The sequence below is a fragment of the Papio anubis genome, chromosome 4 (genome assembly GCF_008728515.1).
Source record: "Papio anubis isolate 15944 chromosome 4, Panubis1.0, whole genome shotgun sequence".
Taxonomy (NCBI): domain Eukaryota; kingdom Metazoa; phylum Chordata; class Mammalia; order Primates; family Cercopithecidae; genus Papio; species Papio anubis.
The window spans coordinates 8,881,828-8,904,878 of NC_044979.1; the positions used below are offsets into that span (position 1 = coordinate 8,881,828).

The 23,051-nt window shown below is 51.5% G+C and overlaps 1 protein-coding gene across 8 annotated transcripts; it reads right to left on the reverse strand.

The window, feature by feature from the left end:
- On the reverse strand, window positions 1-22,552 carry ZNF775 (zinc finger protein 775). 8 transcript variants are annotated; one of them, XM_021936407.2, is made up of 4 exons: window positions 18,365-18,567; window positions 10,414-10,493; window positions 2,558-2,752; window positions 1-2,127 (listed from the first exon to the last, which is right to left on the reverse strand). In XM_021936407.2, exon 4 carries the CDS (start codon window positions 2,111-2,113, stop codon window positions 545-547), a length of 1,569 nt encoding a protein of 522 aa, XP_021792099.1. In that variant the 5' UTR covers window positions 2,114-2,127; window positions 2,558-2,752; window positions 10,414-10,493; window positions 18,365-18,567; the 3' UTR covers window positions 1-544. The 8 variants fall into 8 exon arrangements, with proteins under 8 accessions (XP_021792099.1, XP_017812819.1, XP_003896889.1 ...); XM_017957330.3 differs by lacking the exon at window positions 2,558-2,752 and adding an exon at window positions 9,829-9,896; XM_003896840.4 differs by lacking the exons at window positions 2,558-2,752; window positions 18,365-18,567 and adding an exon at window positions 18,837-18,941.
- Between the last annotated feature and the right edge of the window lie 499 nt (window positions 22,553-23,051).

Here is a 23,051-nt window from a genome sequence, read left to right on the forward strand (position 1 = left end):
CTCCTTCCAAAAATATTTATTGGATTCCTACGACGTGCCAGCTCTGGCCCTAGTGCTGGGAATATGCTTGGCTCTCCCTCGCCACAGCTTCTGGCTTCCATCCTTGGTATCACCGAGTCTTGGCAACTCTCCTACAGGGGCAGCCCCTGGCCATCCTGAAGCGTGGGCAGGACCAGCTGGTGCTGCAGCTGAACTAGTCCAGACCTCAGCCACTTCACACCAGGAGACTTTCCCAGCGTCCCCAACAGGCCCCTCACTCGCTGCTTGAAGCCTGGGGTCCAACCTCTGAAGAGGGTGGTCACATCCGGGCCCGCAGTGAGGAACTCGGATCTTCCCTCCTCCTCCTCCCTCAACCCACGCTGGGACCTTTCCCAGCACCCTCTTGGGCCCTTCTAGAACTATTCTCAGCCCTTCAGCGCCTTGAGGAATCTACCGATCCTGCTATGGGGAGTTCTAAGAGCCAGCAATCCTGGCCACACCCACTCCCCACACACACCCCACAAACATCCCCCGCACCACCACGGGTCCGCTGAGGTCCCGTCCACTAGCGCGCTTCCTCCTTGGGGCTGCACGCAGGGGCCGCGCGATGTACACGCTGGTGCTTGAGCAGATGCTGCTTCTGGCTGAAGCCGCGGCCGCAGGCGGGACACAGGTAGGGCCGCTCGCCTGTGTGGTTGCGCCGGTGCCGCGTCAGATTGGGCTTCTGGCTGAAGCGGCGGCCGCACTCGGGGCACGGGTAGGGCCGCTCGCCAGTGTGGATGCGCTGGTGGATGGTGAGCGCCGACCACCACGAGAAGCTCTTGCCGCACTCGTTGCAGATGAACTGGCGCGGCTCGCCAGGCCCGGTGAGGCCCGCGCGTCCCCGGCCCCACAGCGCGTCCCGGGCCCCCGGGGACCGTTGGGAGCTCCGCGGCCGCGCGGCCAAGCCTGGGATGGCCTCGGCCTGCAGCTGGTCGCCCGGTTCCCCGGCCGGAACGGCGGGCTCAGCGGCAGCGTGGGCGCGCTGGTGGGCGCGCAGTGCGGCGCGGCTGCGGCAGCTTTTACCGCAGCTGGGGCAGGGCGCGGCCTGGGCGCCGGGCAGGTGCGTGCGCAGGTGCTTGAGCAGGTGCTGCTTCTGGCGGAAGCCGCGGCCGCAGTGCGGGCAGGGGTGCGGGCGCTCGCCCGTGTGGTTGCGCAGGTGCCTTGTCAGGTTGGGCTTCTGGCTGAAGCGGCGGCCGCACTCGGGGCACGCATAGGGCCGCTCGCCAGTGTGGATGCGCTGGTGGATGTTCAGCGACGACCACCAGGTGAAGCTCTTGCCACACTCGTTGCAGATGAACTGGCGCGGCTCGCCCGGCCCCGAGGAGCCGGAGACCGCGGTCCGGGCCCCAGGCTGGCCCCACCAGCCCTGGCAGAGCCCCAGCCAGGCCCACTCGGGGCGCCCCCGCGGCGGCCCCGGCCGCAGGCGACAGGCCCTGCGCGCCGCCGCGTCCCGAAGCAGCTCGTGCAGGCCGGCGCGGGAGCCCTGGCGGTCCCGGGCGTGCGCGCGCTGGTGGATGCGGAGGCCCACCTGGTGACGGAAGCAACGCTCGCACTCGGGGCACGAGTGGGTGGCGGGCCGGGAGTGGGTCTTCTGGTGCTTCAGCAGGTGCTGCTTCTGGCTGAAGCGCCGCGCGCACTCGGGGCAGCAGAAGGGTCGCTCACCAGTGTGGTGCCGCTGGTGGCGCGCCAGGTTCGGCTTCTGGCTGAAGCTCTTGCCACACTTGCCGCAGAGGTACGGCTTCTCCCCGGTGTGGGTGCGCTGGTGGATTTTCAGGGACGACCACCAGCTGAACCTCTTCCCGCAGTCCAGGCACACAAAGTGACCCTCGCCGGCGGAAAGCGAGGGGCTCAGGGGACCGGAGGCTGACCCGGGAGCCCGGCCTGCCAGCCCCGCATCATGCTCAGTGGGAGGGGCCCACCTTGGACTCCCAGACTCCTCCTGTCCCCCCAGGGCTCGAGGCCGCCCCATGGTCTGGCGTGGCGGGAGGCCCGGGTGCTGCTGGAAGATGTTCTCCTTGTCCTTCTCCGCAAGCATGACCTGCGGTGCCAGAATCTGCAGCAGCCGCTCCGGCTTCTCCTGCTTGACCTTCATCACCAACCCAGCTCCTGCCAGAGGCAAGCAGGAGAGAGGAGGGAGAAAGGTCACTGCTGCTCCGCTAGGTGGGATGGAGAGAAGGAGCGAGAGGGAAGGGGTGTGGGAAGGCAGAGAAGGGCTGAAAAGAGAGCACGAGAAAAGGCAGAAGGGAAAGATTTTAAAACGAACAGAAGAAAACAGGGGCAAGAGAAGAAAAAAGAGTAAGGAAGGCAGAAAGGACAAGGGCAGGTTAAGATATAGAAAGGAGTAAAGGAGAACAATACAAGAAAGGAATCATAAATGAATTACTCGGGTGCCCAGGTCACAGGATCCCTGAGACGCCGGCTGCTCTACCTTCTCCACCCTGAGGCCCAGGAGATGCAGAGAAGGTTAAAGAAACCAATCCAGTAAAATCTGCTGACCCAAGGGGCAAGGAGAAAGTGGCCAAGCTGCAAAACATACCATTATTTTTCTAAGAGGATCCATGTGCTGGAAGCTTTCTAAGCAAAGGCATGCCCAGTCCTCAGTGGTCAGGGAGACCAAACCCTGGGTCACTGCATCACCGTCTATACCAGCGGGGCCCCTGCTCCAAGGCAGAAGCCATGGTGGGGGAACACTTCACCTGCTGGGACCTTGGCTGTCTGGCAATTCATCTTCCTTCAACAAAACCAAGAACAAGAAAGTAGGCCAGAAAGAAAGACCTCAGCATCCAAAAGAGGTGTCGCCTTGCCTTTGTGCTAAACCTAATCCACTTTGCTCTCGAGGGTCCCACACCCACTGCTCCCAGCCCACATCTTGGGCCATACACAAGTCTACAGAGGCAGTTTGTTTTCCTAGCTCAGAATAAGAAGCCATAAGGAAACCGTTTGCCACAGACACTAAAGAATGCTTACTGTGTGATTCCATTTATGTGAAGAGGAGAAGCCGGCAAAATGAAACCAAGAGTTAGAAGTCAGGATAATGCCCTATTACAGAGGGCACTGTGGGTGGAAGGCAGCATGGGCTCTGAGGTTCTGGCAATGTTCTCCATTGATGTGGGTGCTAGTTACAGGGGAATGTGTGCTGTATAAGAATTTATAGACCTTGTGATCTACGCACCTTTCCAAAAAGGTTTACATGTAATAAAAAGTAGGTGGAATAAAACAGCTGTGAACAAAGAAAAGAGAAAAATCTTTAAACAGATGTCAATGTTACAAAGACAACAAAATAACCCCAAAGGAGGTAGAAGAACAGCATTAATAAAGATAAAAACAGATTACAGATAAGGGACATGTAGCTGCAAAAAGGATTCTGAAAATCCCCAAATACTATATATGGACTTTATATAAATAAATTTGAAAATCTATATAAAATAGAAGATTTTGCAAGAAAACGTAAATTAAAACTGACCCAAGAGTAGGTGGAAAATCTGATGACATAAACGACTAAAAGAGCCTGAGAAGCACATCTCAGTCTACCTCAAAAATGGGTAACAGGCTCTGTAACTGTATAAACAGGTGCTGCTAAAGCCTCAAGGGAAGGACCATGTACACCTTATATAAACTACTACAATGAATGGGAGCAAAGGGAAAGAGAAATCTACAAGGTTAGCATAACTCCAGTATCAACCCAAGACAAGAATGGAGGTGGGCAAAAGGTTTATCATTCTTTGAACAGAGACACAAACATTAGCAAAGCAAGTTCAGTGGTATTAAAATAATAACATACCCTAACCCTGCTGAGATTTTCCCCAGGAAAGCAAACATGGCCCAATATAATTTATAACGTTACCTTATTAAAAGTGAAAAAACTCCCAATAGATGTGAAAAAGTCATACGATAAAATTGAACATTATTTCTGGAGGGAAGGTTTGGAGGAGGGAGAAGGTAGAGGAGGAGGAAGATGAGAGGGAGGGAGGAGGGGAGGAGACAGAGGGAGGGAGGGAGAGAGAGACAGACAGACAGAGAGAGAGAGAGAGAGAGAGAAGAAAGCTCCTAGCAAACTAAGAATAGAGGAAACTAAGTTGACAAAGAATCAAAGAATGTACTCTAGAAATTACAGCAAACATTATAACCAAAGGCAAAAGATTAGAAGCCCATTACAGTTAGCAACAAAATGCAATGCTCACCATCCCTGAAATCAGTTGGCTGTCCTTGAGGAACTAGCCAAGGCAGAGGGGAAAACAAAGAGAAATGCATCAACACTGGAAAGGAGAGGAAACTGCCATTTGCTTATGATTATTAACAACCTGGAATGTGCAAGGGAATCCACTGAGAAATAGAAATAAGAGTTCAGCAAGATTGCCTGGTACAAAACCATACAAAAATCACTTTTTAAAAAATGGCAACACAAGCAACTAGGAATATATCTAATAAACATGCAAAACTTATATAAAGAAAACTTTCAAACTTTACTAAAGAGATGAAGAAAACTAAATGAAAGGAGCAATATATCATATTCTTAGATGAGGAGCTAAGATGTTCTTCACTCTGAAATAATGTTTAAATTCCGTGTAATCCGATTTCAGTAAATTGTAACATTTATCATCTATACAAATTGCCCAGAAAATCCTAAAAATGAACAAAGACGACTTTGGCTTATATGACATTAAAAGCAAAAATGCTACCACCCTACACATATGAATGGCTAGAATTGAATAGAATAGAATGAATGGCTGGGCATGGTGGCTCATGTGTGTAATCCCAGCACTTTGGGAGGCCGAGGTGGGTGGATCACCTGAGGTCAGGAATTCAAGACCAGCCTGGCCAACATGGTAAAACCCCATCTCTACTAAAAATACAAAAAATTAGCCAGGGGTGGTGGCAGGCACCTGTAATCCCAGCTACTCAGAAGGCTGAGGCAGGAGAATCACTTGAACCCGGCAGCAAGCTGAGATCACACCATTGCTCTACAGCCTGGGCAACAAGAGCAAAACTCTGTCTCAAAAAAAATAAAAATCAAATAAAATAAATGAGAGTGGCTAGAATCCAGATCACTGGCATGTGCATACAGTGAGGCTGAGCAGCAACAGGAGCTCGTTCCTTCCTGGTGGAAATGCGAAGTGCTGCCACCACTCTGGAAGGCAGTTCAGCAGTTTCTTACAAAGCTAAATACAGGCTTACCATCCAATCCAGCAGTCGCTTTCCTAGGTATTTACCCAAAAGAGCTGAAAACCTCTGTCCATACAAAAAACTACACATGGATTTTTATAGCTTTATTCCTAACTGCCAGAACTTGGCAGTAACCACAATGTCCTTCAATGGGTGAATGGATAACTCCACATGATGGAATATTCGTCAACAATAAAAAGAAATAAGCTATGAAGTCAAAAAAGCCATGGAGGTACCCTACATGCAAACTTCTAGGTGAAAGACACCAACGTAAAAGGCTACACACTGTATGACTCCAAATATATGACATTCTGGAAAGGGCAAAACTACAGAGAGAATTGAAAAACCAGTGGTAGCCCGGGGTTGGAGGGCAGGGAGAGATGAACAGGTAGAGCACAGGGGACTTGGGGGGCAGTGAAATATTCTGTATGATGCTCTAATAGTGATACAGGACATTATGCCTTTGTCAAAACCCATGTAAGGTACAAGATCGAGAGAACCCTACTGTCAATTATAGACTTCAGGTAATAAAAATGTATCTATATTGGTTCATCACTTATAATAAATGTACCACACGAATGCAAAATGTTAATAATAGGAGAAACTGGAGCTAAGGTATAGGAGAACTCTACTTTCTTCACAATTTTTCTGTAAAGCTAAAACTGCTCTAAAATATAAAGTCTAGGTTAGACACAGTGGCTCTTGCCTGTAACCCCAGCACTTTGGGAGGCTAAGGCAAGAGGATTGCCAAAGTGCAGGAGTTGAAGACCAGCCTAGGCAACATAGTAACACCTGTCTATATAAAAAATTTATTAAATTAGCTGGGTGTGGTGGTGCACACCTGTAGTCCCAGCTACTCTGGAGGCTGAGGTGGGAGGACTGCTTGAGTCCAGGAGGCTGAGGCTGCAGTGAGCCCTGATCGTGCCACTGTACTGCGAGAGAGAGAGAGTGAGCGAGCGAGGGAGCGACAGAGAGAGAGAGATCCATTTTGGAAAAAAAGAAAATAAAACCCAACTCTTGACTGACACCGTTGTTATTGTTACTGGCATGACTGTTCCATGGTGGGCTTGGTGACTTAAGGCTGCAAGTCAGATTCTCATCCACAAAAAATAGAAGTAAAAATGCTAAATATAATCATTACAATAATGTACAGTACACATCATAGATAAATAGGCCAATGGAACAGAACCATTTGATACATGATACAAGAGACATTCCAAGTCAATGGAAAAAGGCTATTCATTGACTTAGAACCAACCCTCTCTTTGAGGAAAATATTTAAGTTAGATTTGCAGTGCAGATTGTTTATAAAAATCAGTTCCAGATGGACTTAAGTGCCAGCTTAAAAAAGAAAATGGAAGTATTAGAAGAATTGGGAGAATTTGCTTAGAATCCAGAGATAATTAAAAGCCTTCTTAAACAGGATACAAAAGATAAAAACTAAATTTAAAACATCTGTATGACAAAAGATACCATAAACATAAGTCCGACAGAAATGGGAATTTTGGCCAGATGCAGTGGTTCACGCCATTAATCCCAACAATTTGGGAGGCTGAGGTGGGAGAATCACCTGAGGTCAGGAGTTCAAGACCAGCCTGGCCAACATGGTGAAACCCCGCCTCTACTAAAAATCCAAAAAAATTAGCTGGGTGTGGTGGTGCGTGCCTGCAATCCCAGCTACTCAGGAGGCTTAGGCAGGAAAATCACTTGAACCAGGGAGGCAGAGGTTGCAGTGAGATGATATCGCACCACCGCACTCCAGCCTGGGCAACAAAAGCAAAAACTCTATCTCAAAAAAAAGAAGAAGAAAAAAGAAATGGGAATTTAGAGCAGCATTTTCCCATAGAACCTTCTACAATAGTGGAAACAGTTTACATCTGAGCTCTTAAGCCACATATGTTTACTGAGCACTTGAAATGTGACTAGTACAATTAAGAAATGACATTTTTAATTGTATTTAAGTTAATTAATTAATATTTATTTATTTATTTTTGAGACAGAGTTTCCCTTAGTCACCCAGGCTAGAGTGCAATGGCGCGATCTTGGCTCACTGCAGCCTCTACTTCTGAGGTTCAAGCGATTCTCCTGCCTCAGCCTCCCAAGTAGCTGGGATTACATGCGCCCGCCACCATGCCTAGCTAATTTTTGTATTTTTAGTAGAGATGGGGTTTCACCATGTTGGCCAGGGTGGTCTCAAACTGCTGACCTCAGGTGATCCACCCAACTCGGCCTCCCAAAGTGCTGGGATTTCAGGCGTGAGCCACCGCGCCTGGCCATACTTAAGTTGATTTAAACCTAAACTTAAACTAGAAGAGTTCTATATGGCTAGGCCATGTGCTAGACAGTGCAAGTCCATGTGCAGATATAGAACAAATGCTTAGTATCCAGACTATAAAACAGACTCCTATACATGATAAAAAGTTCTGGGCCGGGCGCGGTGGCTCAAGCCTGTAATCCCAGCACTTTGGGAGGCCGAGACGGGTGGATCACGAGGTCAGGAGATCGAGACCATCCTGGCTAACCCGGTGAAACCCAGTCTCTACTAAAAAAAATACAAAAAAAAACTAGCCAGGCAAAGTGGCGGGCGCCTGTAGTCCCAGCTACTCAGGAGGCTGAGGCAGGAGAATGGCGTGAACCCAGGGAGGCGGAGCTTGCAGTGAGCTGAGATCCGGCCACTGCAATCCAGCCTGGGCGACAGAGCGACACTCCGTCTCAAAAAAAAAAAAAAAAAAGAAGTTCAACCCCACTAGTCATCAACAAAATGCAAACTAAAAGTGTAGCATCTTTCAACCCCTCATACCAACAAAAATTTAAAAAATCAATAATACCTCTACAATATGCGTGGACACTACACAGAAGAACTAGTATACACATAGGTAATCTGAGAGCATAAACTGGGGCAGAATTTGTGGAGGACAATCTGACAGTGTTTATTAAAATTAGAAGTGTGGAGAGCCTTCTGGCCCTTTCCAGCCAGCAATTCCATCCCACGTGTTCACCTAAGAAATACTGACATACCAGTGTAAAGAGGAATGTCCAGGAATATTCACTGAAGTGTTCTTTGTAATTAGCAAACAATGAAAAATAACTTAATTATCCTAAAAAATAGTTCCCTTCATAATATGGAATACTATGCATCGACTAAAAAGAATGGAAAAGAACTATGTATGCCAATATGAAAAGATTCTCAAAACATTTTAAGAGAAAGCAAAAAACAAGTTGAAAAACCATATGAATCATCTGATTGAATTCATAAAAAATTAAACCATGTCTCTACAAATGCACACAGGGATGATCCAGGATGAGTTACAACAATCTGAGACCGGTGGTTGTGCTGTGTCCATCATGTGGCTGATGGCTGGTTCCCCCTCAGCCCTCTCCAGCCAGAAAGATGACTGCGCGCCAGAAAGCCCCAGGATGCCAGGACAGTGCCGTCACATCCACCTGCCAAAGGACCCCTGGCAGACATAAATGACTGGGTTGGGTGAGGTGCTAAGCCCAGCAGCATCCCTGGAGGCCCTGGAGCTGAGGTGGAGTGTGCTGGGGCTCCAGCAGCCCCAGGCACACTCCCAAGGGTTCAGGTATCCATATGAAGAGCGCAGGCCACTGGCCTGCCTGTGGAGAGTCCTGAAATAATGGCACCGCTCCTCAGTCATCATGAAAAGAATCATGTTTTAGGTTTTAATGGTTCCGATAAAATTAAAAGGTGCAAAGCACGGATTATTGCTTAATGAGTACAATTTCCCAGGTAATGAAAATGTTCTGGAAATAGATGGCGGTGAAGGCTAAACACTGAATGTACTGATGCCACTGAACCGTACACTTAAAAATGGTTACAATGGTGAATATCATGCATATTTTGCCACAATAAAACACACACACACACAAATAAAAATTAAAAGTTGCTTAAAAGGGGTAAGCTGTCAATTGTCTGAAAAACAGGGTCCTCCAAATGAGTGGTTCCCTCAGTCTGGCCAGAGGCCAGTCCCCACACGCCTCTGTGTCTCCAGCAGTCTAGGTTAGTGTTTTCCAAACTCTTCCCTAAAACCACAGGGTTCCCCAGAAGCTGCCATAGAGAGGAGAGAGGGCCCTGGCTGACTCCACAGCTCACATCAACCAGAGCAACCTCACAGTGACTCAGGATCCCATGTATGAGTCTGTGTAGGGAAAGAGCCTTCTATAACACGCTGCGCTCTAAGTTCCACTGGAATTTCCAAAACACACATGCAGCTAGGGTGCTCCTGTCACGCACCTGGCTCCTCAGACAGGCACGCAGGTACATGGCTAGGCTCCCTGAGGGTCTGTGTCCACACACCACACTGCCACGCTTTGCACTTGCGGCCACGTTTCTCCTTTACCCCACTGCCTGATTTTTGTCTCAGTCTTGGGTCTCCTGACATGATATTCCTGGGAGGGGAGGCGGTTCTTCCCATAAGGGCAATGAGGCAGGGGCCCTGAGGTCTATGGGGCAATTCCCCTGGGAGTAGAGGGAGGTAAAGAAACCAGAGTCACACTGTGCCGAAGGGCAGGGCTCCCAAGGGTGCTCTCGACTCAACCCTGCCGAGGGGCCTAGAGCCCTTCTGCAGCCAGGCCACACACCACATGCGACAGGGCATGCCAGAAAGGGCTGCAAGTGCTACTCACAGACGCCAGGGGCTGCTCCACCTCAGGCACAGGGATGCTGGGCAGGGGCTCCAGTCAAAAGCACGTGACTGTGTGGGGAAATTTTCCACTGGCAGCATGTATTTCATCACAACCAGCTCTAAGCGGCTTAGCCAATAAGGACCCTGAACTCTGAGTGACCTCCAGGAAGCATAAATGGACTGAACTGAAGACACTGTCCTGACTCATGAGCCACAGCTTTGTTCCAACTGTCCTACCTAGAGTGCCAGCTTTCCATGCCTAATTAGTATAACCCCACAAACTCCCTGTTCTAGCATGTAAATAACACCTCAATTTCTACAAGGCATGGGTGCACATGTGTCCCCTTGCCAGGCAAGTTAATGGACCAGGCTTTGTCATTTTTTGAGCTCCCATAGCCTCTGTCATTGTTCCATTCTTTGACATGGCTGTCCAAGCCCTGGTCCCCACCCTCAAATTCTGCATCAATGGGATGTACTAGCTACTGGCTGAGGGCGTTGGCTTGCGCCTGGCTTCAGAAAAGATAAGGGCACGCGACCTCAGCGGAGGAGACCCTGGCTCCCCTGCCTCCTCTCTCTTCTCTCTTACCTGTGCGGTCACCAGCCAGGCCACCCTCCATCCCTGGAGGCCTCCCAGCATCAACACCGGCTGTGTCCCTTTCCTGTCATCTGTCAGAAAGAGAAGCAGAAGAAAGAGAATGGGCCTGTGGGACAAGGACAGAACTCAGGGTCCCCAGCCCCCCTCCCATCCCATAAAGCACTCTCTTTTCCAAAGAGCTTTTCTATCCATAGCCACATTCAACGTGGGCAGGGGCTCTTTCATTGTACGCATACCTGCTGAGAAAGTAAAAGAGCCCTAATTCCCATTTTACGAAAGAGGAAACTGAGACCATGAAGGACCCCTGATGTGCCCAGAGTCATGGAGGTGATGAACAGCAGAGCTGGACAAAATCCCAGGTCTTCTAACACCCACACCAGAGCCCACACCCTCAACATCCGCAGGGCAGCGTGTGATGGACGCCATACTTGAGAAGCAGGAGCCTGGAGTAAGGTTAGAGATATGTCTGCAACTGACTACGAAGAATGCACCTGGAAGGCAGAACGGCCCTACATGTTTCCTCAGTCACCAGCCCCCTCTTTCAAAGTCCTCATCCATGTTCTAGCACAAACCCTCTGGGGAGCTTCGGGGCCAGCCGTCTCCATACAAGAACACACACGGTCAACTGGGCATTGCAAAGCCCATGCCCAGTTCGCTGATCTAGGATTCATCTTTTTTTTGTTTTGTTTTTTTTGAGATGGAGTCTTGCTCTGTCTCCCAGGCTGCAGTGTAGTGGCAAGATCTCGGCTCACTGCAAGCTCCGCCTCCCAGGTTCACACCATTCTCCTGCCTCAGCCTCCCAAGTAGCTGGGACGACAGGCGCCCGCCACCACACCCAGCTAATTTTTTGTATTTTTAGTAGAGATGGGGTTTCACCATATTGGCCAGGCCGGTCTCGAACTCCTGACCTTGTGATCCACCCACCTCGGCCTACCAAAGTGCTGGGATTACAGGCGTAAGCCACCGTGCCGGCCCCTGGCGCTTCTATATACAGTCACCAGCCTAACTCCACTTCCCGTTTGCTCTCTAACATTTTTGCCACCTGAAGTGATCTTAACTTGTCTGTTCCCCACCACACCAAGGCCAGGAGCTCTTCATGCTTGCCACCGGATTCTCAGGGCCCAGAGCAGAGGGCACACAGAGGGCCTGTAACAAACGCAGGTGGCAGGAATGTGCTGCTCCACCTGGCCAGGAGCTGTGCAGCCTGAAGACTCATCTCCTCCTCGCTGGGGGCGCGCCTCTCCTAAGGACAGGGATGTGGTCCCGTGCGCCTGTACCCCCTAGCAGAGCAAAGACGTGGCTGCCCCACGGAGATGCGCAGCTCATCCTTCCTGCTGCCTCAAGGGAGGGGCTCTTCCAGATTTCAGTCAGCCCTTCCTCCCAGGCACCCTGGTTCGGCCACCCTCACAGAAACACCCACCCAGGCCCCAAGAGCCTCGCAGAGACCCAGCCTACCTCTCCCAGGTCCCCTTCAGAGCCCAGACACTGGGGAGCACACACCCAGACTGGCGATCTGGACCCTGACAAGAGACATGGGGGGAAGGGTGAATATGAATCTAGAAAATGCAGAAAGTCATTTTCCCTCGTACAAAGAGAGGAAGAGACACCCCCTTTTTCAAGAGCAGTTTAGAAACTTCTAATTAATAAGCTCTATCTCTGTCTTTTTGAGATGTATGTGATTTTTTTTTTATTTTTTATTTTTGCAGTAAATGCTCCTCAAGTAGAAATAAATCTTTTTAAAAGTTAAATAAGGCTGGGCGCGGTGGTTCATGCCTGTAAACCCAGCACTTTGGGAGGCTGAGGTGGGTAGATCACCTGAGGTCAGGAGTTTGAGACAAGCCTGGCCAACGTGGGGAAACCCTGTCTCTATTAAAAATATAAAACTTAGCTGGGCATAGTGGCACACGCCTGTAATCCCAGCTACTCGGGAAGCTGAGTCAGGAAAATTGTTTGAACTCAGGAGGCAGAGGTTGCAGTGAGCCGAGATTGTGACAGAGTGAGACTGTCTCAAAAAAAAAGCTAAATAAGCCTTCTGCCAACATTACAACCCAGGACTGTCTTTCCCAAGGTCCTGGGGGCCACTTCTTTGAAATTTAAAGATCAAGGAAGACACTACCCCTGCCTCCCAGTCTCCATGGGAGGGTAGGAGCCTAACTTCAGCAGGCGCCTGGCTCCAAATCACAAACCTATCTCCTGTCATAAAAATATGAGAACTTTATTTTTGCTGTGGGTAAAGGCAATTAGCTAACACAGATGGTCACTCCAATTACCACGTGAATTTAGGATGACCTGCGTGTGACAAATGGTAATGTCCAGTCCTCTTGCTGGAGGGCTGGTGGCTGTTTACCCTCGGAACATGTCTGTAACGGGCTGCACGCGCTGGCTATATGCAGGCTGAGAGCTCCCATCTTTGCAGTCACTCAGGGGATTGTCTGTGGTGCGCACCACATTCTGGTTTCATGCACATTCAATCTTTTAAAAACTGTTTTTCTCTTCTACTTTTGCAAAGAGCTTTTCTGGGTTTGCAAGCGATTTTGTTTTCACTTCTATTTCCCCTACAGGGGTCTGTAAGCATGCCTACTATGGTTTCTTACCGACACTCAAACCTGCTTGTGGTGCAGGGAAAAGGTGAGCAGTGGGGAAGGGGGCTGGAGGGGCCCCTGGTGGGGCTCTGATGGGTGCTGGGGGCTCCTCCCTCCCATGCCACCCTCCTCCCTCAGGGCCACTCTGTGAGCTTCTGCATGCCACATCTTGGGAAACCTCTCACCAACTGGACTTAGCATCCACCTAAAGAGGCGCAAAGGGGCTAGTGGACAGAGAAGCCACCTTGGTAAGGGGAACTCAGACTGAGGAGGGCAGAGCCCAGGCCAGAAATTCAGGAGGACAGAAGGATGGGCCTGGGTCTACACAGAGTGAGACCTCCAAGGCAAATCAAAGACAGTCCTCCTTCACCCACCCTGCCTCCCAAGAGGTATTAGGACCTAACAGCCACTCCGGGTAGTAGCAGGCCTTCCACTGTCCAGGACCTCCCAGAGCAGCTGCCTCAAGCCTCAGTGCCTCTGCCTCGGGCCATACCAGGGCTTGAGGGGAAGCAGCTTGTGGCTTACATAAGAACAGAAGTGGAGACAGAAGGAAGAGGACCCAAGAGGAAGAAGTGAGAAATTCAAGGGGGAAACAGAAGACAGGAATGAGGGGAGGCCAAGTCTTTGGGGACCCGCCTCTACCTGTGTGCTCAGGTGGGCTATGTCTGGGAAACAGCACAGCAGGTGTCCTACAGACAAAATCCAGGAAAGCCCTCCATGCGACACATTCTAGGCTGGCCAGACACCACATGTCTCCACCCTAAGCTTCTCTCCTATTCTGCCTTTCGCTCTGCTCTGCGCATGGCGGGCCCCTCCTAACCCACCATCCTGACACGTCCTCGGCCACCTGGAGACACCCAGGAGCCAGGTGAGCAGGCTGCCCAGCAAAGCCCCCTGGCTGGAAGACAGGCGTCAAGGGCCAGACGCGCCATCTGCCACCAGTGCCCACACCGAGTCTTGGAAGGCCGCTTCGTCTATCGCACAAGGGACCCTGGACCCCTACCGGACCACCTGTCTTCTCTGCTGCCCCTCGGGCTCTGAGGGGAGCAGGACACACAGGGGCCCCCTTCCCACACCTGACTCTGGCCCGGCCCTCCCCGCACCGGGTCAGGCTGCAGTTCAGTAAGAGCCCGACAGTGGGCAGGCCTCAGCCTGGGCCCAGCTGCCATGACAACTGAGGACCAACCACACAAAGAGGGGATTGAGCTAGCAGCAGGTGGAGAGGCCCGGGGCAGGGGGAGGCAACAAAGGAGCTTTGGTTGTGGCAGAGACTTGGGGGCGGGGAGGCCAGACAGCAGCTGGGGGAGGAGAAAGGCCACAGGCCAGAAAGAGGCAAGGTCGTCCCCATCGCTGCCCCTGGAACCTCCCACCAGCCCAGCACAGCTCTCACAGCCTCAGCGCCCCAGGTCAGGCAGTCAGAAGCAGACCATGCCGCAGGTATCATCTGCTGCCAGTGGAGCGGGAGCAGGATCCACCACCAGGCGCTAAGGCTTTGGTGGGTGGGGGCAGCTCCCCAAACCCCAGCCAAAGGCCTAGTATCAGGCCCTTCTCAGCCCTGAGGTCCCAGCAGGTCCTCACTTGCTGGGCACTGTTCAGCTGGTCTTCTGTAGGAGACCTCCACAGAAACTGGCCTCCCCAGTCCCAGCCCATGCCCAGCCAATGCCTCCCTGCCCATGCTGCCCCCTTCTACGGCCTCGTCCTTCCCAACTCCACCTGGTCCCCAGAGCCTCCCTGCCCTCTCCCCCAGCCCATTCCTGCTATGTCCTCACCTAGTTCTCTCTCCCTGTGAGACCCCCTCACTCAAGTCAGCCCCAGGGAACGGGGGCTTGCTCCCATGCCTGCACATCCCTCACATGTAGAAGGTGTGTAATGTGTATTCAATGAATGTAAGAATGAGTGAATGAAACAATGGAGGACTCAAGAGGTGGCTCCTCAGGCTCCAGTCTTCTGTCACTATCAAGAAATCCCTCAGGACCAGGCAATGGTATTCTCTGCCTGATTTCAGTTAACAGCAGATGGTTTTAATTTAAATATATGACCATAGGGACATGAGAAACTGATGTAAACCACACACAAACATACCCAGATACAATCATATCTAAATACAGCTAAGTAAACAAAAGTTCAAAGACACAAAACTACATGAGAACACCTGCAAAACTGTCTATGCAAATAGAGAATGTGAGATATTTTTTTAAACTCACAGACACACCTACAGATCCACAGACATACAAATATGCCACTGTGAACCAGGTCAGCACAAATCATTGCACAGCACACCTACAAACACAGAAATGCAAAGTCACCCACGACACAAGTATCCTTGTACACCCATGGCCATCCTATCACGCCCACTTGCTCCAAGGGAAAGAACTCAGAGAGGTAGAAACAGAAGCAACATACCCTCATCGAGCCAGGAGGCTAGGCCGCGAGTCACCATTGGATGACCTGTGCCGGGTGGGATAGGTCAGCAGGAGCTGCAGCTGGCTGGAGAGGCGTTACCGCAAGACAGAAAGCCCTAGAGACAATGAGCCTGTGTCCAGCAAGCCTGGTGCAGCCTGAGATCCTCCAGGGCCTGGCCTGTGGGCTCTGGCCCAAGGGGATGCAACGGGTCCTCTCCCCTTCAGTCAGCTTTGGGTGGCCTGAGCCGCCACCTGGCTGGCTCCTCAGCCCTAGTCTCCCCCTCAAAGCCCACTGCCTGAGGCTGGCAGGGATGGCCTTCTCAAGGCCACCCTTCCTGGTTTCTCCCCTCAGGACCCCATGTCTTAGTCAGGAGTCCCAAGTCCCAGCCCACCCATCACTGAGCCGCTGCTAGTCCCTGGCCAGTCATTGTAGGGCTTTGAGCTCAGGTTCCTGATGGCATGGGTGAATGGAAATACCTGCTCTCTGAGTTTGGGAGGAGTACCACAGGGCAGCAAGCCTGAGCTGGATGCACCGGGCAGTGTCTGTACAAGCCTCTCTGCCACTGTCCCCGCTGCTGCTCACTCTTCCTAAGCCATTACTCCTTCCAGCCACTTGGGAATCTCAGAGGCCCCCAGCGCCACACAGGAGCCTCCACACTCCACCCCGCAGGAGGAAGAGGGTTTGCCACGGCTGTGGTTGTGGCACTGTCTGTAAAGCCCTCCACTTACCAGGGCAGTTCTGCATGCCCCTCCCAGAGGTCCCAGCCCAAACCAGGTGGGCATCCCCTCCCCCACCTGGAGGCCTCCATCCCCACATCCAGCATCAGCCTCCCACCACAACTCCCCTGTCCCACCCACCATGACCCACCCTGCTCCTGTCCAACTTCCCGGATCCCACTCAGCACAAGGCCACCCCCACTGTGACCACTCTCCCAACCCTGACCCTTCCCCTCTTTCTACTCCACCATCTCCAGACCTCAGTCTCTCAAACACCCCAGTCCTCAATCTGGGGAGGGAACAGAGGAGGGAAGCCAGGGGAAAGGGCAGGCCGCCATCCCACCCAAAGAGCAGGCCATAGTGGAAAAGGCCGTTGAAAAGCTCCAGACAGGGACTGAGATTGGGTTTGCTTCTGGTTAGCCACGTGATCCCAGGCAAACCACTTTCCTTCTCTGGGCCTCAGTTTCCCCACCTAAAAATGGAAATAACACTTGCTCGTGGTATAGAATTGTTATATTGAGTGGGGCAGGGGCGGTCGGGGGAGGGATGGCGGGATGCGAACAGTGTGAGAGGACTCTCAGAGACATTCCCAAGGTGCAAGACAAATTCGATTTAGGTCATTGCTGTTGCCATCACCCGCTCCCCATTCAGGGTTATAAGAACTGTACCTCAGGGTATGAACAGCCAGCCAGGTTTCATGGCTTTAGTTTGCTCCTGTCAACATTCCCAGGAGACCTGATCTGCATGCAGCCAGGTCACTTGCCTTATCCACTCTGCCTGCCCACCTCCCAGAGGTCCCCAATTCAACCCCAGCCATGATCCTGAGGTACCTCCTTCCAAGACTTCCTTCACCGGCCAGAGGTAAACACCCTTGCTGGAACTGTCCCACCCACACCTCCCCTGCCCCACAGCCCTGCCCCCTCCTCCTCAGCCACCTCCCTTCAGAGCTGCACTTAACATTCCTCCTCCCCAAATCTAATACTCAGGAACCTGTCAGGGCCTGGATCTGAGCTGAAGGTCGAGGACAAACCCAGCTGCTAACAGTCTCTGAACAGGTGTCACATTTTAATTAATAAACACGTTTCCATCCCTTGCTGCATCCAAAGGACCTTGGAAAACGAAAGTGAGATGGAGCAGGGACCCCTTCAGGCACCTGCTGCACCCTCCAATCATGAAAATAAAGGAAAATCTTGAGTTCTTTCCAGGGAAATTCCAGGCACCTAGCTGGTCCTGAGAAGTAAATGTGCAACCTGATAAGGTAATTGTAGCTAAAACAACAGCAAGGAAGTTCGACCACACCAGACGTGTGGTTGCCTATACAAACTAAAGGTAACATCTTAGAGTATGTCCTTGAGTTGTTTTTCAGAAACCCAGACCCCCACCAAATGGACTTGCTGGCACACACACCTCAGATAAGGGGGAACTGAGAATTCAACTCTGCTCATCTTTCCCCATTGCACCCCGACATGCCCCATGCTCTCGTGGCTCTTGAACTCACCATGTCCTCGCACCCTGTGACCAACGTTGGAAGGCCCTTGCTCAATTCTCCCCTTCCCAGTCCAGATTAGGGATCGCTTTGACCAGGAAGCCTTTTTGGACACACCAGGCTCAGCCAGGAGCCCCTTCTCTGTTTAACTTGTGCACCCAGGACCATTTACATGGAATCATCATCGTCATCAATATTTTGTTAGTCTGCACAAGACTACATGCATCTTAACACAGGGTCCTTCTCTCTCCCCTGCACCCAGTACAGGCCCCACACACAGTAATCCATTAATAAAAACTGTCACAAGGGAACACTTAAAGAAATTTCAGTACAAAACAGATTTGAAGCAAGGAAGCATGAAACCTTCAGCCTGAAAGGAGACAACCGCCATCTAATCTCTTCATTTTACAGATGAACATGGGAACAGTTGGCTGTGAAGCCTTGGACTGTCGTCGGCCTCCAGCCCCTGGGGCTCTGACCACACCCAGCCCCAGTTCAGATCATCTTGCTCAAAAGGCTGAAGGAGGCCCCATCTCCACACCTTCCACATGTAGATAGATATCCTCAACGTTCTTCACAGAGGGGATGCCCGCACCCACCCCACCGAATTCGCGGCTGCTGTGCCCATCTTCCTGGAGAGGAGTTCTCCGCCACACCCGACACCACACCCTTCCAACTTCTGCGGGGCTTCCCTCTCACTTATCTCCACCCCCAATCCTTATCCCCGCTCGTTTAATCACACATTTATTGAGCACCTACTATGTGTCTGTCACTCTGCAGCGAGCACAGGGGTTCCCGCCCCCAGAAGCTGATCTATCAGGGAGACGGACAGGAACCGGGAACTCGGAACAACGGGACAGCCCAGGAGGGGCCGCCCGCGGGCGACCCCTCTACTCGCCACCGCGTCCTCCCTCCGTGCTCACTAGCCTCCCTCCCGACCTCGCTGCCCTGGCCTGGGGCCCTCCCCACCCTCGGCCGCGCCCCTTTCCCCTCGGCTGTGTGGGGGCAGGGGAAACGCTTGAGACCCGGGGCTCGGGGGACGCGCGGGCTCGGGGGACGCGCGGGGCTCGGGGCACCCCAGGTCCCTGCCCCATCACTCCGCCCCAGCCCGAGCCGGGCGGAGGCAGCACAGGAGGAGCGGGGCCGGGCGCTGGTCCATCCCTCGCACCGCCCCTCCCCGCCCGAAATGCAGAGGGACTCGGAGGGAGGCGACGGGGAAATAAATACCTTTGACTTTGTGGCTAAGGTTAACGGGAACTGCCACCCCGAGGGCGACTTGGGCACCGGGCTCCCGGCCCTGGCCATTCCCGGGGCAGGCGGGGCGGGTACGGGTGTCTGATTGGCTGGCGGGCCTGGCCATCCCCGGGGCCGCCCAGCCACTCCATTGGCTGCGCCGCTCAGATGACCCGGCAGGCCCTATCGGAGCAGCCCGCGGGGCGGCCCCTTTGTTCTCTGGAGCCAATAACCGAGGGGGGAGGGCTGACCTCGGCCCCAGTGGGCGCGCAAGGCCCGGGCGCCGTGAACGCGCTAGCAGCCGGCCGCGGGGCCGCTGGGCCCCGGGGAGGAGATCTCGGGAGCTCGGGCTCCAGATGGCCGGCGGCGTCCTGGCACCCCTGCCAGGCCCGGACTCAGACTGCGACCCCGTTGTAACGCCTGAACTCAGCGCACGTTCGCCGAGCGCCTCAGCGCACCGGACGCTGTTTCTCCCTGCTGGGGACCCATCAGGACTCGGAGAGAAACCCCGGCTGAGGCTGTGGCTGCCCTCAAGCCGCGACAGCCCCACCGTAGGGTGTGATAACTTTTAGGGTTCACTACGAGGGACCTTAGAAATCATTATACTCGATATTTTCGTTTTCTGTTTTGGGGATGTGGTCTCGCTCTGTCCCCAGGGGCGCGATCATGGCTCAGTGCAGCCTCGAACCCGTGGCTCAGCCGATCCTCCCGCCCTGCTAATTTTTTTAATTTTTTGTAGAGACGGTGGTCTCGCCATGTTGCCCAGGCTGGTCTCGAACTCTTGGGTTTAAGTGACCCTGCGGCCTCAGCCTCCCAAAGTGCTGGGATTGCAGGCCCGCGCTCGGCCCAATCCCTTTGTTTTCTAGCTGAGGAACCGCTCTGAGGTTACGTTACTAGGTCGGGTTACTAGGTAGGGCTCCCATGAGCAGAATCCTTTCAGCCCAGCTGCCAACCCGGTCCAGACTGCCAGACCTTCAACGAAGAGTATCTTCTCAACTCCCCACCCCATTGTAAGGAAATTCCTCACACTTCTCCCTCAAAGGGGGCGCAGCTGGATCAACTCCTACTGGCTGGATTCTCTCCAGAGCTGCTAGAAGCTGCCTCTGGGGCCTGAGGTAGATACAGACAGAAGCTGGGCCTCTGAGACTTTCTACAAACGGTTGCTGTTGGGCAGGCAGACCTTATTTTCTTCAGTCAACAGCTGATTAAACATTTGCCACAGGCCCGGCTGCGGTTTAGCCTCAGTAGCACAGCAGGAACTGGGGACTGAGATTCGATTTTGTCACTAACTTCATGTGTACTTTTTATAAAAGATACTTTTCTGTTTCTGGACTTTGACTTATTCATCTATAAAATAGGGTTAATAATTTTCTAGTTGCCTGCACACGTTACTGAGTTTTTACCGTTAATTTGGTTATATTATCTATAGAAGGATTTGTAAAATACAAAATCATACACACCCTATAAAGAGGCCACACATCACTAGCTATCAACACTTTAGAGTCTCATTCTCCTGTTTGTTTTTTTAGAGACGGGGTCTTGCTATGTTTCCCAGGCTAAAGTACAGTGGCTATTCACAGGCACAATCATAATGCTCTTCAGCCTCAAACTCCTGGCCTCAAGGGATCCTCCCACCTCCACTATACCTGAGACTACTGGCATGCACCACCACACCTAGCTTATTTTCTGGAAGAGTACCTAGAAGAGGTTCTACAAAGGCTTGTGGAATACATTCCTGTTTCTGAGACCAGTATTCTAGTTCCAGATTTGCCACTGGCTACAAGTGTTGAGACAGAGCAGGAACCTCTCCTAGGGGTCTGCCACCAGCCCCCCATTCAATGCACGAAAATAAACAAACATTTGAGTCCCTTCAAGGGAGATTCCAGGCACCTAGCTAGCCCTGCAACCAGCAGTTAGGGAAGTGAATGAATGACCTGCTAAGCAAGAAAGTAGTAATAGTTTAAACAATAGTACCCAAATAAGAGTCACAAAATGTTAGCTTCCTCATAGAAACTGAAGATGACATCTTGACATATGTCCTTGAGTTGTTTTTCAGAAATCAGGACCCTCACCCTCTGGGCCTGTTTCCTCCTTACAGAGCAGACTTCCTCCAGACTGGCATCCCATGACCAAGGGTATTTCAGAGGTGGAAAGAATGGAGAACCTCTGGGATCCTATTTCCATTAAGAAGAAAAAAAAAAAAAAAGCTGAGGGAAGAGGCTGCTTGTGTGTTTGCAAATTCACGGGAAAAAATGTTAGGAGAATATTCCTCAAACTTTTCACAGTGTAAACAAAAAGGATTTGGGGAGTGGAATAGGGGAATGAAGGAGAGCATTCACATTAAATAGATCTGAATTATTTATTTTTAAAGATAATTTAATGCTTTTGTAATTGTAGAAGAAAACAAAGAAAAACTGTGGATTCTTCAGAAGAGGAGGGCAGCTCCTGCCAGCAGACCCCTACAACCCAGGCAGTCCTCCCCAGTGACTGCTATGGTGATAAACCAGGCAGAGCAAGGGCTTGAGAACCACTGGGCCACCCATCAAGGAACTCAGGAAGGAACCATGCACAATTTGACTCTGTTCCTGCTTTACCAGTCCCCTCAAGGCCACTTGTGTGACCTTTCTGTCCTGTGGACCTCTTTCCCAACCCCACAACAAGCAGTGGGCAGCGAAGCACTGAGGACACCCACACCCCACTTTCCCCATATCCTAGACTATTTCCTTTAAACGGGATTTTTCAAAAGGTTAGGACCCCTGGTTAGATCCCTTCTCACCCTCATCCTTGTCCCTAATGCCTCCAATACTAACCTAGATGCCAACCCAAGGACCTGCCCCTGCTCCCTGCCCATCATTTCCAGACATCGGCCTACTCTTTCCTGGCCATCTCCCCTTCCCTGGAAACCCTGTGTTCCCTCAAAGAGAAAAAATGTGACTGGGGCTTTCTTGAGACCACACCCTCTGTTCCCAGGCTTTGACAGATAATTTGCCATCAATTACACAGGTTTTTAAGTGACCCCATAAACCAATATGGAGCTTTGAAGCTGTTCTTTCCATCCTACACACTTTAAGCCCCACCCACACAGTTGGCATTTAATACTTATCTTAACCAAAAACAGCAGCACACAGCATTCATCCACTAAGTACACAGCAGTTGTCAAGAGCACAGGTTTCAGGAGTCAGACAGACTTGAATTTGAATCTGCCTCTGGTGATTACCAGTTATATGACTGTGGACAAATGTTTTCATATATAAAAGAAGACTACCTCCCACACAAGGACTCATGAGATAATTTAGGTAAACTTCACCAGGTGCCACTCACATCAACAAGTTGTGGTTATTCTTATGTGCTCTGTGCTAAATGCTGAAGATATATGCAGAAATTACTAACACAGGCAAGAAAAGAACCTATTAATGCCTGGTAAAAACAGGTACTCAAATTTGTATGAAACCACCAATTCAGGGATGCATACAGGGTGACTGCTCACAGAAACCGGGAGTCCTACAATAGGCTGGCCAGGGAGGCACTGTAGGACAGAACCAAATCAGCCCCCCTTTCCTGCCTAGCAACTGACACCTGAAAAGTCTGACCTGACCTTGAGATGGAGCGGAGACCCTCTTTTTTTCTTTCTTTTTTTGAGGCAGAGTTGTTGCCCAGGCTGGAGTGCGATGGCGCAATCTCAGCTCACTGCAACCTCTGCCTCAGGGGTTCAAGTGATTCTCTTGCCTCAGTCTCCCGAGTAGCTGGGACTACAGGCATGCACCACCGCGCCCCGCTAATTTTGTATTTTTAGTAGAGACAGGGTTTCTCCATGTTGGTCAGGCTGGTCTCAAACTCCTGACCTCGGGTGATCCACTTGCCTCGGCCTCCCAAAGTGCTGGGATTACAGGCGTGAGCCACCGTGCCCAGCCTCAGAGACCCCTCCTAGGAGCCTGCTGAGTTCTGCCCATCACTTGAAAAGCATGAGAATAAAGAAAAATGTGAGTCCATTTGAGGGAAATTCCAGGCACCTAGCTAGCCCTGCAGCCAGGAATTGGGGAAGTAAATAAATAACCCGCTAAGCAAGAAAGTAATAATAGCTTAAACAATAGTCACTCAAGTAATAGTCACAGAATGTTAGCTTCCTCAAAGAAACTAAAGATAACACCTTTTTGTTTTGTTTTGTTTGTTTTTTGGTGTGTGTGTGGTTTTTTTTTTTTTTTTTTTTTT